The sequence below is a fragment of the Rhineura floridana genome, chromosome 9, assembly GCF_030035675.1.
Source record: "Rhineura floridana isolate rRhiFlo1 chromosome 9, rRhiFlo1.hap2, whole genome shotgun sequence".
NCBI classification, from domain to species: domain Eukaryota; kingdom Metazoa; phylum Chordata; class Lepidosauria; order Squamata; family Rhineuridae; genus Rhineura; species Rhineura floridana.
This window is the reverse complement of record NC_084488.1, coordinates 111,773,835-111,791,836: the sequence shown is the minus strand read 5'-3', so window position 1 is coordinate 111,791,836 and position 18,002 is coordinate 111,773,835. Positions and strand designations below refer to the sequence as shown.

At 45.2% G+C, this 18,002-nt stretch overlaps 1 protein-coding gene across 5 annotated transcripts in view; it reads left to right on the top strand.

Moving 5' to 3' along the window:
• Positions 1-18,002, top strand: part of FRAS1 (Fraser extracellular matrix complex subunit 1) — a 416,443-nt gene that overhangs the window by 200,740 nt on the left and 197,701 nt on the right. For all 5 annotated transcript variants that reach the window (XM_061583287.1, XM_061583284.1, XM_061583285.1 and 2 more), the window contains 6 exons: positions 4,458-4,601; positions 9,399-9,539; positions 10,670-10,810; positions 11,418-11,591; positions 15,137-15,277; positions 16,802-16,945. In XM_061583287.1, the coding sequence (XP_061439271.1) occupies positions 4,458-4,601; positions 9,399-9,539; positions 10,670-10,810; positions 11,418-11,591; positions 15,137-15,277; positions 16,802-16,945 (885 nt within the window). The remainder of the gene's footprint in view (positions 1-4,457; positions 4,602-9,398; positions 9,540-10,669; positions 10,811-11,417; positions 11,592-15,136; positions 15,278-16,801; positions 16,946-18,002) is intronic.

The window sequence follows — 18,002 nt, the reverse complement described above, 5'->3', positions numbered from 1 at the left end:
GCCTGCCACTTCCCCTGCTCCAAGGGGCCAGTTTTCACCAAATTTCTGTCAGGGTAATCCCAGTCACATTTCTGGCAGGAAAACCCACAGTTCTGGAGCTTGTGGATAGTGGGCACCATCTCCACATTCTCCTGCTCCAGGAGGCGTGCTTGGGGCAGAGAGAGGTGGTAGAGGCAAGTGCTTTGTGAGTGCCTGCAAGCCTTTTGCAAGCACTTGAATGGAAAGTTTGCAAAAGTTTGACCCATTTGGGGGTGAGCAATGGGATCCTCAGCCCTGTCAGCACCAGGAGAGACAACACAGGAATGGCAGTGAGGATACAGTAAATGGATACAAAAAACAGAGAGGAGATAGAGAGAGGCAATGACACGAAGGGATAATAGGTAATTTCTATGACACTTTCCAGCCTACAAAGTACTTTACAATTTTTATCCTACTGGTCCTCACAGGTGAGATAGTGTTAGGCTGTACATAGTGAGTGCCTGTCATCAAGGTTTTGCATTTGGGCCTTCCAATGAAACTACATTCTTCCTTCTGCATCTCAACATTTCCTGCTCTTAGGACTAATCAGAGCTTGGAAAAGTTACTTTTTTGAACGTCAACTCCCATCAGCCCCAGCCAGCATGCCCATTGGATTGGGCTGATGGGAGTTGTAGTTCAAAAAAGTAACTTTTCTGAGCTCTGGGACTAATCCACATTACCAGATTGGCACTTAATTCACAATTCAACTTGGGTTTGCCGTGCTGCTACATAGTTGCCAACACGGGCAGAATTATTAATAATCATCTTTAATATACCAATAATTACAGTGGGAGTTGGTAACTACTGGAGCAGGTGGGGCAGTGAGCAGAGCCAGATAGTCACTGGAGGCGGGAGAGGCAAATTATTCCAGTTTTCTCCCCATCCTCCTCCCTTTCAAAGATAACAGCGGACACTTAACACAGTTCTCAGACACAAGCATCAGATATTTAAGACTGAGGAGACAAGTTGGCAGCACCAAACACCTAGATATACCTGTGTTTTTTTCCATTCTGTTTATACTGAGAGAAAAACAGAGAGAGAGAGAGAGAGAGAGAGATTTCAGGGAGTCCTTGTACATAGTAACTTGATTGTTACTGTTCTTAGCCAATGGCCATTACAATATGACAAAAACATACAAAATAACATTTATTGGGAGTCTCTTTATGATAGGAAATATATGAATATGATTCTACAGGACACAGGAGTGCTGCGCTCTAGTGTTTGATTTAGAGCGCAGAAAAAATTGCAAGGTTCTGCCCCAACTTGCCCTAGTGACCCACCTCTCCTGGATAATTCTGTTTTGGTCAGTTTCATTTCTCTTGATGACTAGGCTCTGTCTGAAGGGCTCAGTTATGAACTGCTAAATGTAAGAACTGCATGCTAATCTAATGTCTTTATTATGCTTTTATCCCCGTTATCTCTTCCTTTGGGAAGCTTAAAGTGCCTTACATTGGAGCTCCCAGGAGGTCTCCCATCCAGACACTGACCAGGCTGAGATCTGCTTAGCTTTAATAATGCACCAGCGACCTGTGCCCTAAGGTCATAAAATGATAAAGGAAACCTGTCATATTATAATGGCAGCTATGCTCCACCCTGCCCCTGTTTTTGTATAATTTACATATTTATAAAATGCCTCAAGGTGTACTAGTAAATTATCAGTTCTGTAAATTACCAGTGGAGCATTCCCACCCTCCAAGATGGTTTTAGATTCATGCGTTTTCCCCCTGAACAAGTCAGGAGCAAATGCCACTGGAGGTTCACTCCTGTCTAACAAGCATATACGTGCCTTGTTGAGGAACAGTGAAAGTTCAGAACATGTTTAGGACAAAACTTGGGTGTAATCATTTTAAAAGGTAATAATAACTAAAATTGATATGCTTTTATACTGTTTGTGTAAGTGCTGGTTGCACATGACTTAACATGCCATAACCATTCTGATTGCCATAAATAAATCTCTCTTCTGCACGATTCACAGCTCATACTGAATCCCACCCATCCACCTATTTGTGTCTTGTAGTAGAACTGGCATCCATAACATTCCTTTATTTCATTGTACGAAATTCAGCATGAGCCGCTATCACCTAGAAAATAGAAAAACATCCACTACCCCATTGCTAGTACAAGCTTGCTTTTAGCTCCTTGTGGGCCAGAACTCTGAGTAGCTGATTGCCTCCTGTTGACATTTTTGTAGATATTACACCCATTAAAAAAGGTAATGACCCTTAATGTATTAGAAAGCATATCACAATAAAGTGTTTTAAGCATGCTGTACTTGCATTATACGTGGGAGCAAAATACCAATAGGATAGACATGGATGGGGGACTGATCCAGCTCCAGTGACCCTGGACATCAGCTGCCTCTGGGGTGAGGATCAGGAGAAGGGGCTTTTTTCCCCTGGAAGAGCTCTGAGTTGCCCTCCCCGCTATGTTCAGAAGCCCTAATAGTTCTCAGTGTATGTGATAATCTTCTGCTGGTTTTGTTTTTCAAAATCTGCTGGTTATTTTTCCTGTTTCCATCTCCATTCTTATTTCGTCTCTGGTTTCAAAGAGTTGCATGCTCTTTCCCATGCCCCCCAGTGACTCCTTTATGTATACAAATTGCACCTCTCCTGAGCAGTTGGGATTCACTGGTGTTATAAATCTAAATAAATACATAAATAAATATATGCTTTGATTGGTAGTTCAGTAATCCATGCTGTAACAACTTCACGACTTGGCTGTTGCTGTGTGCTCCACATAGGGCTGCCGTTGAAGACTGTCCAGAAGCTGCAGCAGTTGCAGAATTTTGCTGCAAGGTTGCATTGACGGGTAGCGAGATGGGATGATGTATCACTGATCCTAAAAGTGCTGTACTGCCTGCCTGTGAATTACTGGGTCCAATTCACAATGTTTGTATTGATGTACACAGTCCTGAATTGTTTGGGATCCAAATACTTAAAGGAGCATCTCTCCCAATACTTGGTGAACTCTGCTCTAAGAACAGCAGCAGAAGCCCTGCTCACGGTCCTGTCAACGAGTATGTCCTGTGGAGTGATGAGATGGGACAGGGCTTTCTTAGTGTTGGGGTCCATTTATGGAGCTCCTTCCCTGGTGAAGTTCTGTTGTCCTCCATGCTGATAGCATTCAGGCATTAATTGAAAACACATTTGTTTGTCCATGCCTCTCGACCATAGTTGGAGTTTGGAGCCCAACAGTATTATTGTCTGCTGCTTTATATTTTTAGGTTTTGAGTTGGCTGCTGTTGATATTTTTAATTTGTTTTATGATGCCTGTATTTTGTGACTGTTGTGAATTGCCCAGGGCTCCTACAGGAGGAACAGTGGGATAGAGTAATGACAGCAGTACTATACTATCAACCAGCTGACATTACATTAACATTTGTCCCCTGAACATGTTGGACACATTTCAATTTGTGCAGCTGGAGGATGTGGTCAGAATACTTGGAGAGGTGAGGCCAACCACAAGTATACTGGATCTTTGCCCCTTCTGGCTTCTAACAACCGCCAGAGCAGGAATGGCTAAGCTGTGTCAAAGAACAGGACTGTGTCAAAGAACATTTTTTGAGATCAGAGATTACCCTGTCATTATAAATGCCAGTACTTACTCAAATGAAACAAGTCATGGAGTACTTCTCTTCAGTGTCCCTCAAACTCTCAGCATTTTGTAGCCACTGAGCATGCTATGTCTTCATTGGGGTGTTTTGAGGGTTATTTTGCCCTCTTATTTCCCCTGTCCTAAGACTTTTTCCTATATCTGTAAACTTTAGTTTCTCTGAGCAGGATGACGTCTTCCTGCTGTTGTTCACCTACGTAGGTGTCTTCACCTACATAGCTCTCGTGTCTAATTTTGCTAGCAGTATATATGATGTGATGTAGTGGTTAAGGTGTTGGACTATGACTTGCGAGACCAGGGTTCAAATCCCCACATAGCCATGAAGCTCACTGGGTGACCTTGGGCCAGTCACTGCCTCTCAGCCTCATGAAAACCCTATTCATAGGGTCGCCATAAGTCAAAATTGACTTGAAGGAAGTACATTTACATTTTTATATATGATGTTAGCCTCTTAAAACTGATTCAACAAAGTCAACTAATGGATAATGCCAATATAGACCAGATGTGGGGAAAACCATGAGACTTGACATGGATCATTAGAATTTAGTCTATATTGTAACTACAATATGTAAAGAGGTTTGGGGTTTCTGTGCTCAACCAGCTTCTGCACCTTATAGCAACTTGATCTATGGGGATTAACCAGGGACGCTTTTCACTGCATATAGATTTCTCACATGCCAATTTCTGTAGGCCATGCTGCTGTTTAAAAGCTTTGTTACAAGGACAAGTTGAGAAGTTGGCAACCCTATAAGGGAGGACTGATGCCCAATGACTAGATGAGGTAACTCAGTTCTTGGTTGACATGCAAACTTTTTTCTTGACTTCAGCTTGCCATGAATCATGTGCTACTTGCTGGGGCCCAACTGCAAACAATTGTTTGGCCTGCCAAGACCCGTCTCGTGTGTTAAGGGAAGGTTTCTGCATTGCTAGTTGTGGCCAGGGATTCTACATTAAGGATGGAGTCTGCAAAGGTAAAAGCTTTAAGCCATCAAACGGCTTTATTTGTTTCTTTAATTGCAGAGTCCTAAAATGGAATTGGTATCTACACTTTTATGTTTTAGTAGGAGTCCCTCACAATTAAGTTTTGCAAGCCTTACTCCCTTCTTTCATAGTTCATATATGGGCTAACTGTCTTGGATTGGGGACAGAAACTCCTGGAGTAGGTTAAAAAAAAATCTTTCAGGTACTCTTTGCCTTGTAGCTTCCACCTATATAACACTGCTCCATTATGTCTGTATCTGTGACTCCTTTGGGAAGAAACTGATATGTAACATAGTAAAGGTACTTCAGAACATACACAGTTACTCCACTAAGTAACTGAGGCCTGCCTTATTCTCATTGTTGATGTTATGTGCCTTCAAGTCGATTACGACTTATGGCGACCCTATGAATCAGCGACCTCCAATAGCATCTGTCGTGAAGCACCCTGTTCAGATTTTGTAAGTTCAGGTCTGGGGCTTCCTTTATGGAATCAATCCATCTCTTGTTTGGCCTTCCTCTTTTTCTACTCCCTTTTTTTTCTCCCAGCATTGTTGTCTTTTCTAGTGAATCATGCCTTCTCTTTATACTTCCGAAGTATGATAACCTCTGTTTCATCATTTTAGCTTCTAATGATAGTTCTGGTTTAATTCACTCTAACACCCAATTAATTGTCTTTTTTGCAGTCCATGGTATGTGCAAAGCTCTCCTCCAACACCACATTTCAAATGAGTTGATTTTTCTCTTATTCTCACATGCTTAGAATTAAATAGACTTGCAGACTCGCATATAGACCTGAGCCCTCAGCACCTGTTTTTAAAAGTTAAGCACTGTCCCAATGTCTCTTTGACAACATTCTAAAGAATATTAGTTGTAAATAACTGAACTGTTGTAACTGAACTGTTGTATTAGTTGTAAAGAACTGAACCAGCCATCAATGACAGAATGGTTCTTAAGGGTTTGGGAAGTGGTTTAAACAATTAACAGAGCAATCCTATATGCCAATTACATGGGAGAGGAGAGGGAGAGATTCTTCGCCGCTACAGTGATGGAATGGCTGCCAAGTGGGTGGAGCAAGCCTGCTTTGCTCCAGGAGCATGAAGCAGTTTCAAGGAAAACTTTGACAAAATGACTCCAGGCGATTGTCCCACCCACCTGTCAAAGATAGCCCATGGAGGCGGGGATAGATAAAGATCTGGCCCTCTCTGCCAAAAAGGTTCCCCACTCCTACCATACATGCTTAGCCTGGGAGGGGAGGGGGAAAAAACCACACAGCCAGGACATGTAGAAATGACAGATGTGCCTCCCCTGTCCCTGGAAACACCACTGAAGTCCACCAGCCAGGGACTGTATGACAACACTAACACCCACATGCCCCCCCAGACATGAAGAGAGCCAGTAAGCTCACAACAATGGGGACACCCCCTTCCCAGCTCACTCCTGCATCTCCATGTGCAAAATGACACTGGAGTTGCCCCCACTCTCTCGGCCTCAGCTGTACTGACAGCAATGAGCTCTTTCTCCACGCGATGAGAGATTCTCCAACAAAGTCATTCCCTTCCACTCTCTCTGTTCTTCTCTCTCCTTCCACATTTCCCTTTTTAAAAAAAAAAACAAAATTATACCAGCTGCAGTCTTTAGTCATCATGCTGCTAACGTATTGCACGACTGGAAATTAATGGTTGACAAGGTCCGTGTGGTTTTCCACAAATGAGCTGATTTGTGCAGCTTATTGTTGCTGCTCAGCAAGCAAGAGAACCTCCAGTCTTTCAGCATCTGATTATTTAGAACAACCGAGTCATCATGAAAAAGGAGTGGCATTGAGTACCAGCTATTTATGCTACTGGGCATGTCTGTCCTCAGCCGATAAACCAGTCTTTGTACCTAGACAATGGTATTTCCCTTAACTCTGAGAGTATCTAACCCCGAGGCAGAGGTAAAAAGTGAGGGATCATTGCAATAGTTAGGAAGATGCTGGCAAATAACACGGTTGCCAGCTTCTTAATTGGTTTGCTCCTGTGCCTTTAATTGCAAGGCCTGATACATTGAAGTGAAACAGGTGGCATTTTTCTTTCTGTTTATCTTGGTGCCTTTCCCTGTTTTTCTTCTCTCCCCACAGTTGTGTTTCCCCATGGCTGGGCAAGGCTGTTTGGACTCCAGTGAGAAGAAAAGGAGCCAGCATAGGGGGGAATGGGATCTCAGGGAAAAGCAAAAAGGCGAGGAAGAGTGGAGCACTCCTTAGAGGGTGGCCACTTGCAGTTGCCAAAAGAGGGAGCATCGAGGGGAAGACTGACCAGGTGATCTGAGAGCTTGCTCAGTCTGCTCTTCTGTTGATGGGCAACTTCAAGGCCCCCTTCTCTCCCTTCTTAGGGGTCTATCTTTACACTGGATTTGGACCGGGCAGCCCTTCAATTAGAGGGTGCCTTCAAATACAGGATTGTCCTCTGTAAAGTGGGGCACAAGGCCACCCAAACTCCATAGCACTCCTCCACTAGTGTACATTGCAATCTGGTCCTGCTGTTTTTGCAGCTATTGAATAGGGTTGGGTTGGCCAGGTGAGGTCGGCCCTTGAACAAGTTTTACTCTCCAGTGTTAATCTGATAGCCCTTGGCACAGGCCTACAAAAAGTCTGGAACAACAGCCAAATGTACTCCTGTAGTCATGTACAGTAGGGCCCCACTCATATGGCGGGTTATGTTCCGGACCCCTGCTGTAAAGCAAAAACTTCTGTAAAGCGGAACCCATTGAATAGAATGGCGTGCGATGCCCGAAAACCACCATAAAAGTGGAACAAGCGCCGTATGAGTGGGGCTTCAGTCCAATTGCGTCTAATTGAGACCGCTGTATTAGTGAATTGCTGTAAAGCAAAGCGCTGTAAAGCGGGGCCCTACTGTAATGTGGTCTTCAAGATGATTGACTTCCCCTCTTTTGAGGGGGGTTAGTTCTAGGCAGGCAACAAAACAATAAGGTTTATACATGATTAATTGGGTGTGGTCAGCTTGGCCAGGCATCAGATGTCCAGGCCTGCCTTACCATCCCTTTTGAAAACACCTTTAAATTTAAGATAGTTTACCCTTATACTTTAATAAAAATACTTATTTATAAAATTTATTATTTATAAAATAATTCATATGCCCCCTGTTTGGGGTATAGCCAACCCAAGACAGCTTACAATATCATAAAAAAATACAAAATAAAAAACTAACAATGGCAACACTATGAAGAGTTATCTAAAAACACAGGTCTGTCATGACAAATAAACAAGCACCAACACAAATTGCAGCACACATAGCAGAACTATCCCTTCCAAAACAATGCCATGAGAGGATGGCCTTATTTGAGATAAAAGCACTCTGGAAAAGGTGGGTTTTTAAGATCCACTTTAAAAACTGTGCTGCACTATTCGCTAGGCGAGGAGTGGGAACCTCCAGCCCATGGGCCAAACTTGATCATCGGACCTCCCCATTTGGTCTGTGAGATCATTATGGGAAAGCCACACCTACCCACCTTACCCCTGACATCATACGCAGCATTTGGGGTAGGCAAGGGCAGGGCTTCAAACGAGCAATTGGAAGCTTAAAGTGGGTTCCTCATTCATTTGCTGAAGCAAGCCACACTCCTAGTGGCCCATTAGCTGGACAGTAGGAGCAGATCTTGCTTGAAGGGGGGGGGGAGCAGCAATTTCTCTTCAGTGGAAACCACATCTCCTGTTGTCCTGTTCTCACCAGGCTCCCTAAAGAGGCGAGAGATTTTCTCGAAGAAACTTAAGTGAAGGCAGCATCCAGGGTCAGTCCTAAGTGAGACTCTAGCACAGCCTTTCCCAACTAGTGGGCCACCAGATGTTGTTGGACCACAACTCCCATCAGCCTCAGCCAGCATTGCCAATGGTCAGGAAAGATGGGAATTGTGGTCCAACAATATCTGGTGGCCCACTAGTTGGGAAAGGCTAGTCTAGAGTCTACCTCAGAGCCAAGAGGGTCAGGCAAGAATCAGGGTCAGAGCAGTCTGTAAGCAACACAGGCAGGGGGCAAGGCAAGAGACAGGTCCAGGGTACACCGGCAATCTTTAGAGAGATCAGGCACAGAACTAGACCATGAATGTGTATGTACGCATGTATATATATATATATAGTTCCAGCAGTCCTTCAGAGGTTTTTATGCTGGAGCTGCTGAGCCACACCCCAACCCTCAGCTGACACCCATTGATCACCTGCAGCGAGTCCTTTACGCCCAAGGAATCTTTTACTCCTGGGGAGTCGGGGCCTGTAGTCAGGGCTTGGTCCAAGGCCGGAGCCTCCTGGTCTTCCCCTGACAAGGGCTCACCTGGCTGGGACCTAGCACCCTCCCAGCATTGCTCTTTGAAGTGGCTCCTTTCTATCACTGACATTGGAGATGGAAAGAAGTGGTGTGGAGAGGACTGTAAAGGGCTTTGCGATCTTCCCCATGGGGCTCCTTTGCACCTCCAACATTGGGGGTGGAAAGGAGAAGTGCAGAGAGACTTGCAAAGCACAGGGCTGTCAATGCCCCTTGTGCTGAGGTTCCCAAGCTTGGGAACCCCACACAAGGGATTTTGACAGCTGGGTGGGACAACTCACCTGTCAGTCGTGTGATGACATAATGACATCATGTGATTGACAACTGGGTTGTTCCACCCACCTGCCACAGTTCACCTGCATCCGAAAATATTCCCCACCCCCATGCTAAACACTACGCACACCGAAGGCTATATCGTTTCTTTCCTTGCTTCCCTTTGACTAATGCAACTCACTCATCGTATTCTTTCTTCATTAGCCTGCAATGGGACCTGTGATATGTGTTATCCAGACCGGCCCAGATGCTCAGCCTGTGCTTCAGACAGAATTGTGCATGGTGGGATCTGCGTGTCGGAATGCCCCGGGGGCCACTATGCAGATAGTTCTCGGAGATGCAGAGGTAAGAACTTTTTAGAAATTACTTATTTTATTTATAGGCTTATGTACTGCACAGTCCACAAAGTATCTAGGCAGGGAACATAACACACCCACAGAACAGCATAAAAATCTTTACTCAGCATCTGGACAGTGATGCCCAGTAACCAGTGGCTGAACTGCACATCAGAAAAGGCGTGTGTAAACAGGAAAAGCTTAAGTTGGCATCAGAACCAAAGTACTGATGGTGCTTCCTTAATTGTAATAGGCAAGGAAGTCCACAGCTGACACAGACACACTAAATGCCCTCTGTCTTGTAGAAGCAAGGCGACATCACGTGGTACTCTTAAAAGTGCCTCTCCAGCTTAATGTAAAGTTCTTGATCTGATTCTGTTGGAGATTTATTTGCACACACAGCTATGGTGTTATATTGTTGTTTTATATTACTGTGTTTTATTATTTGTTGTAAGGTGCCCTGGGGATGCTAATTAGATGGACCAATAGTTTGACTAGGTATAAGGCTGCTACCCCCATTCCTAGGAATGCATGAAAAGTTTGCATTTCAATGCTACACATTATTATATACGCTATTGTGCATTTTCCCGCAAAATATGTATTTTCACTACATTTTTCTGTAAATGCATTTTAACCATGAAACACATATTTTTGCTCATGCCTTTTGTGCAACAAAACTACACTCCAAAATCCGGAGGAGTTTGATCCACAAACAAGTCCAGGACCAGCAAATTGGGCCACTTCGCTGCAAAAAGCGGTCCCAACAATTTCCCATCCATCCAGAAAGTGATCATTTAAAGTCCCCGAAATGGCTTGCATGGATAAATTCACTTATATGGGTTATAGAAGAAATGGACAAATAGTTCAAATTGTTATGTACTGGAGTCATCATTTTGGGTTAGAGAAATTCAGTAACTTTGTATGTAAGGATTATTGGGCTATGTTTCAGTTTGCCCCTGAATACCAGTTGCTGGAAACCACAGGAGGGGAGACTGCTGTTGGGCTGAGGTCCTGCTTGTGTGCTTCCCATGGGCATCTGGTTGGCCACTGGAAGAACCAAGTGCTGGCCTACATGGGCTGTTCTTACAATATGAATCAGAAACTGTTGCACTTAACAAGCTCTTTCTGTTTGTTTACCAGCTTGCCACAGGTCCTGTGCCAGCTGCCTCGGACCTTTGTCTACTCAGTGTGCTTCCTGTTCTTTCCCCCTAGCCCTGCGCCAGGGTCAATGTCTTTCTGCTTGCGGAGAGGGCTTTTATCAGGACCACACCATCTGCAAAGGTAGCAAAACCTTCACTTCTTGTCGCAGGCCAAAAAAGAAATGCCCGCAGCATGTGGTTTGTGCCTGGGTGTAAGGGAGAGAGGCAGTGGCAGCTCCCGGCGGCAGCAGTGCTGCACTTGTCGAGAGAGGGATGTGGTGAGGCAGTGGCGGTGAGGTCAAGAGAGTTCTGGGTTGACAGTCCCAAGGCTGCTGCCTCCAACCCAGAACTTCCCTGTCCCTTGTCCCTCCCTATCCCTGTCCTGATGAGCTCAGCGCTGCCACGACCAAGAGGATGCCACTGCTGCTCTAACTTAAATAAAATCCTTGTAGTGGTGTCCTTTCATTCACATCCTTGGAAGAGTCTCCTTGAATCCAAGTGACTGATGTCCTTGGAAGAAGTGGTTGTGCTAAGTGTTTTTGGATAACGATGCTGGAAGAAATGTTTGTGGGAGTAGGAGCGGAAGAAAACTGAAAAGCAGGCACCCAAACCACTGCTAATTAGAATCCTGTTTTACTGTCCGTGCCTTGGCCTTCTCTGGCCAAGGAAGGAGCATCTGTTTCTTATTCTGACAGCCCCATTACAGCCTCATTTTGCTTCGAATTTCACAGTCCCTTTCTTGTCCTCAGGATGCCATCCATCTTGCCGTGAGTGTGTTGGCCCTGAACATTTACACTGCACAAGGTGCATGAAGCTGGAGGAGAGTCTGCAACCAGAAATGAAACTTGAGGGGACATCTGTTGGTATCTGTCTACCCCAGTGCAAAGACCAGTTCTACCTCAATAATGATGGGGTATGCAAAGGTGAGCCAAGGAATTTCCCAGGATAATAATGAAGAAGTCATACCTAGATCTTCATTTGTTCATGCCTTAAAAAAAAAAGTGGGGGTGAGATCTAACTCAGTGTATGGTGGGGCTTCTCCTTCCTCATTTTCATGAACCCCATTGAAATCAAATTTGGAAACACTGGTGGGTTTTTCTCAGTTATTTTTAATATGAAATTTGACTCTAGAGCAGTACATAGATCAGATTACAGATATCACAGTCTCTGTGACTCTACAAGGCCCTGCTAGGCATGGCTACTCAAGTGAAGATGTTGTCACAGCAATTTGATACACACACCCCGAGACCACTTAAGTAGGCTCAGGGCGGGCTCACTACTTGTGTGGAAATTGCTTCCCAGATTGAGGCTGGGCCAGGAAATGGGGATTCCTATGGACAGGCTGGAAAGCAGGTCCAGTCTGTTTGCACTTGGCAACAGGGGAGGAAGATATCTTGGCCAGTTCTTCTCCAGTCCCCTGCTCCAGTCACGCCCATGCCTCTTCCCACCCTGAAGGTGGTGCAGGAGGCAGGGCAGAATAGGGAGACATGGTGATGGATGGTTTACTGGCAGACACCATCTCAACTATCGTAGCTGGAGCATCTGGAGCAGGGCTGTTGCTGGCCAGACTCCTAAAGTCTTTTCCTATTTCAGCCCCCTCCCTCTGCAGACCACTGGGCCCCTCTCCCTGATCCCAGTCCTCCTCCTCCTCCTTCTGCTCACTCTGCCAGGAGTTCTCTGCAGAGTTCATGAGATTTTTTTCTCCTCTCCAGCCCCCTGTGTTGTCTCCACATTTGCTCTGAAGGTTTGAGATATCCTCCAGAGCAGAGTTTGGGGTTGCTGGGGGGGAGGGAAGAGAAACCACATTTCCTGTTGCACAAGCAGATTTGTGTTCTGCAAGTGGGTGGACACAGCTGAATATTGCCCTGAATCAAGGAAAGGCAAATTCGACAACCTGAACATCTACATCTATTAAGTCTCATTGATTTCAGTGGGTCAAATATAAGTCTGAATCCAGCCCATGGGACATAAAAGCATTTACAGATGTTTGCCTGAACTGTTCTTTGCTGATCACCATTTTGTTGGCTAGGGATACATTTTCTCTTTTATGTTTGTGGCGTTTTCCACTTCCCCAAATAGTATGTTTTGGACATTTATTTGCATTTTTTTTTCAAGAGCAGGGTTTTTTGAATGGTTGGCTTTTTAGTTGGTTTCATCCCAGGCCATTGCATAAGTCCCCATTCACAGTGCTGACCAGCCTGCCTTGGCTTTGTGATGTTCCCCATCCAAGCACTCAGCCTTTGCTTTTTGTTGACAAAATGGCGACTGGCTCGCTCGTGCTTATCCTTGTTCCCATCCAAGTGCTGCCCATCTGGCTGTTGGGCTGGTCCGTGGCTTGAAAAATCGAACTGTTGAGATCCCCCTTCCCATTTCCCCCATTCTCCACAAGTCACCAATAATGTAGATCTCTGATGAATGCAACTGCACCAGGCTGTTTTTGCAAAGCCATCACCCTTGATCATAGCAAGGAGGAAGGGGAAAGGAGATGGAACTAAGGAACATAGGAAGCTGCCTTATATTGAGTCAGTCCACGTTGCTCAGTACACTTCACAGGCAGCAGCTATCCAGGGTTTCAGACAGGAGTCTTTCCCAGCCCTACCCGAAGACGCCAGGGACCGAACCTGGGAGCTTCTGCATGCAAACCAGATGCTCTGCCACTGAGCCACTGCACTTTATAAACAGGACAGCTGAACAGCAGGCTGCTTGTCCTTAGAAAGAATTGGGCTGCTTAGAGCTGAGTTCTGATCCACACATTAGTCTGAGAGGTATGGATCAGGTCATGTCATATGGGAATCAGTGAAGGCTGAATCCCTCAAGCACGACGAGATGCCTGTGCATGTTTTCTGTGTGAGTCACTCAGACCAGTGCAGCTTTGCAGTTGTTGGAAGGGGGCACGTTGGGGTAACATCCCTTTTGAAGCACTCAAGGATTCGATACATCCTAAATGAAACAAAACATTCTAGATGGGTAGAACTGTTGACCATCATCAAAGAAGAGAAATTCTGCTGACCTGGATGGCTCCGTCCTCCCATCTCGTTGAACAAATTACCCAGAAAAGATTGACTAGTAAAAAAGTTGTTATGCTCACTGTGTTACTTTGTGTTGACGTTTATTGGGAGACAATCTGTTCCGAAGGTAGTTCTGAGTAGGGTTGCCAGGCTCAGGGCCTGAGAATGATTCTGTATCTTTAAGGGAAAAGAAAATTCAGCCGAGTGCAGCTTTTCTTGCAACACTGTAATGGAAAAAAACGCAAGGTGAAATTCTCCCTTCCCCCTGCACAACTTTGAAAGGTACAGAAGACCTCTTGGTTGCCAGGCCCAGCCTCCAAGAGGTCTTCTGTATCTTGAAAAGTTGTGCAGGAGGAGGGGAGAATTTCACCTTGTGGTTTTTCCCATTACAGTGTTGCAAGAAAACCTGTACTTGGCTGAATTTTCTCTTCTCTTAAAGATACAGAATCATTCTCAGGCCCTGAGCCCGGCAACCCTAGTTCTGAGCACTTTTTCTGTGCTCAAGGGTCTTCTGTTAACAACGCAGGTGCAGATCCCATCTCAAAATCACCCGTTCAGCATTTGTATCCAAAACATGCTCCATAGCAAACAAATTTGTTGGTTATATAGATATTTCAGAAACTGACATAGGAGAGGGAACTACTGAGCACAGGGTTTGGATTCAATGTCGTTCAGGTGCACTTGGAAAAAGTTGACTCAGGCAGAAGATCATAGAGCTGGGGGGGCTTGTAGGCTGCCTAGCCCAACCTGCTGCTTAATGCAGGAAATCCAGAGCCAGAGCATCAGGACCACAGTTCAGTGGTAGAGCCCCTGCTGTTTCCACGCAGAAGGTCCCAGGTTCAATCCCTGGCATCCCCAGGTGGGTCTGGGAATGTTCCCCGTTGGAAATCCTGGAGGACCACTGCCACTCAGTGTAGATAGTACTGAGGGGGCATCACGGAGAAGAGGGCAAAGGCTCTCCCCTAGAGAGCGGGACTAGATCTAATGGGTTTAAGTTACTGGAAGGTAGATTTCAGTTGACTGCTAGGCATAACGTCTTGATGGTACAAGCACTTTGGCAATGGAACCAGAGTGGGTGGGAGGGAGCCCTCCCTCCCTGGAGGTCTTCAGGAAGTGGTTGGACACCCATCTGTAGGGGATGGAACAAAGGAAGCTGCCTTTTGCTGAACAAAACTATTGGTCCACCTAGCTTAGTTTTGTCTGCATTGACTGGCGGGTGCTCTCCAGGATTTCAGACGGGGCATCCCCAGCCCTACCTTGAGGAGCCGGGAATTGAGCCTGGAACCTTCAGCTTGGAAAGCAGATGCCCTGCCACTGAGCTATAGCCCCTTGCCATTCCCTTTGTAGCAGAGGAAGACGTTGTGGTGTGTTAACTCCAAACACGTATGTGAGAAAGTGCTGTGAGCAAAGCAGAACTGGGCAAGTTCAGTTGGCTACACTCCTCCCTTTCTTTCCTGCAGACTGCCACTCCTCCTGCTTGTCTTGTACGGAGAAGTCCTCAGAGAACTGCACAGCATGCACGTCCCTCCGAGCCCTTTACAAAGGCCAGTGTGTCTCTGAATGTCTGGACGGATACTATCGCCAGGAGGCGCATTGCTACTGTGAGTCCCACACTGCTGAGTATCTGCTTGTTGCATCCCAGCCACCAGCACTTTTGATCACAGCTGACTTATAACATCTTAAGCATAAGATTAAAAACCCCATCATCACAATAGAGCAAAGGAACTCCTTCCCATATTTCCATTCTTAGCACTATACTGGCGACAGCAGTGCGATCTCCTTCCCCAGTGTAAAATGAGTGAGTGCTGTGGGGAGAGGCTTTCTGTTTGGGGAACAACTTGCCTCATCAAGACCCTCTTTTTGCTGCTGGGTTTTTAAGGGGGACAGATGTGCTGCCTTGCTGGAGATGAAATAGACACAGTCTCCAGAAAACAAATAAATATGGTTTGTGCAGAATGATGGGGCATTCCTGTATGGAGGAGGTAGCCTTGCTGGTATTGAGTGTGGTTTTGTTTTTTTAAAATATTAATAATTATATTCCACCTTTCTTCTAAGAAGCTCAAGGCGGCTTGCTTGGTTCTCCCCTCTGCACTTGTTTATACTTTATCTAGATGTATAGGAAACATTCCAGAACGTGATTGAAATGTTAAATATGTTTATAAATGTCTATCAACATTTTAAAAAAAACAGCCTGGATGGATGGTGGTAATGATAGTAGCCTTGACTCTTCCTTGCTTTATAGTATGTTTGTTTGAAACTTCAAAGATTAATGTGGACCTTAATCTTCCATTTAAGATCCCATTTAATTTCAGGCCAAGTTTGTGAATACAGATCCAGAGGAATGCCTGGCTCATAGCTGTACAGATAACAAAGAACTGCTTTTTTATTTTATTCATGGGAAACACTTGTGAAAATTTGCTGCTGATGTTCTGGGAGGCCTGAGGATAGTCTATTTGGTACAAGCTGACGGGAGATAAACCTTTTTTGTTACTCTGTATTAGGTTATTGTTTTTAATTTAGAGCCTGCTACAGACTCTGACATTTATGAAGGAGGAAATGTTGCAAAGATGCAGGAGAAAGAGTCTGTTGAAGTTACTTATTATCTGGCCACATGAGAGTTATTTATGCATCCAGTGTGTTCTCTTAAGGGTGTGTAGAAGATTTGAGCCCATATATATGCAACAGATGGTTGCATTTCAGTCTATGGCACAAGGAACAGGATGGAATAAGCTCCAGATAGCTTTTAGTAGAATGGCCCTTATATGGCTGGGACCCAGCTCTGTAGCCTACTTAGCATGAGAATTAATCCTGCCCCGGCAAAAGCCTCAGATGCTTCCCAACTGGATAACTCACCTTTCTATAGACAGCTGCTATGCTCGCTTTTGAATGTAACATACATTCAGTGTACAGAATGTGTTTGCATGTCACACTTCTGCTGCAGAACTCCCTCAACAATGATGTAGCTCAGGGAAACATCTGCTGTTTTTAGCTATTTATATGTATACGTGCATTAAATACACACATATTTGTAATTGTGAATTTTGTCAGCTACAAAATCACTTACTTTGCCTTTGTCAAAGAAGTGGGTTGTCTTAGCAGAGCTCTCTTGTCTTGCTGTCATCCAGTGTGCCATCCCTCTTGCAAAGCATGCAGCGGGCCTTCAGATGCTGAGTGCACAACCTGTCATCCCCATGCTACTTTTGTCAATGGAAGATGTAGAACCCATTGCAAGGAGGAGCAGTACCTCAATCTGGTGGGATACTGTGTTGGTAAGTACATGAGGAATGTTGCCTTGTCTCCAGCACAATATGCTTTCTTATCTGTCTACCTGCCATATTTGTGTTTTCCCCAGGGTGCTTGGAGTGATCCAATAATCATCAAGGTGGCTTACTATAGATTGTAATTAAATATGAGTGTGCATGCATCTAATGGAAGAAGCCAGAGCCTGCCTTTTTTCAACTCTGCAACTTGAAACTAGTTATTCATGCAGGGAATGGAGATGCAAGCTCCCTTCTGTTGCTACCCCTCCATTGACCAATGGATGTGGCCAGGCTGGCCAGAGTGCAGGACACAGAATAATGGGCTCAAGTTGCAGGAAGTCAGATTTCAACAGAACATCAGAAAAAACGTCCTAACTGTTGAGCCATATGACAGTGGAATCAATTACCTAGAGAGGTAGTGGGCTCTCCGACACTGGAGGCCTTCAAGAGGCAACTGGACAGCCATCTGTTGGGAATGCTTTGATTTGGATTCCTGCATTGAGCAGGGGGTTGGACTTGACAGCCTTGTAGGCCCCTTCCAACTCTACTGTTCTATGATTCTATGATTCCCTTTGCCCTGATGCTCTTGTTGGGAGGCAGAAAGTGCAGCCTCCCAGTGGCCTAAGATTCACCTGACCGGCTGCAGAGACCAGAATGTGCCTCCCTTCAGCTCTGCAGTACTAGGTAACCGGTAATTGGAGCAGTGTTCTTTCACACAGGGAGCAGGGAAGCAAGCTGTCTTCTGTTGCTCCTTCATGTTCAGGGCTGGCCTCCACTCTCTTGCCACGACATTCTTCTCGGGAGGCAAGGAGTGCTACCATCCAGTGTAACTTGTAGATTCCACATAGCGGATAACTGCTTGTCTCAGGGCAGTTCCCAGGGCAAGGTGTGTGTGTGCCACATATTCAGAAAGTACTTGCAATAAGGTTGCATTTGGATGGCAAATGAGTGTATTTTTGCAGAGCTGCCACGCAAGTCTATCTACCACCTGCACCCTACCACAGGTTGATTTGAGCCTAAATTTGGGTTAACTTGGTATACAGATGATAAAGATGGCAAAGATGTG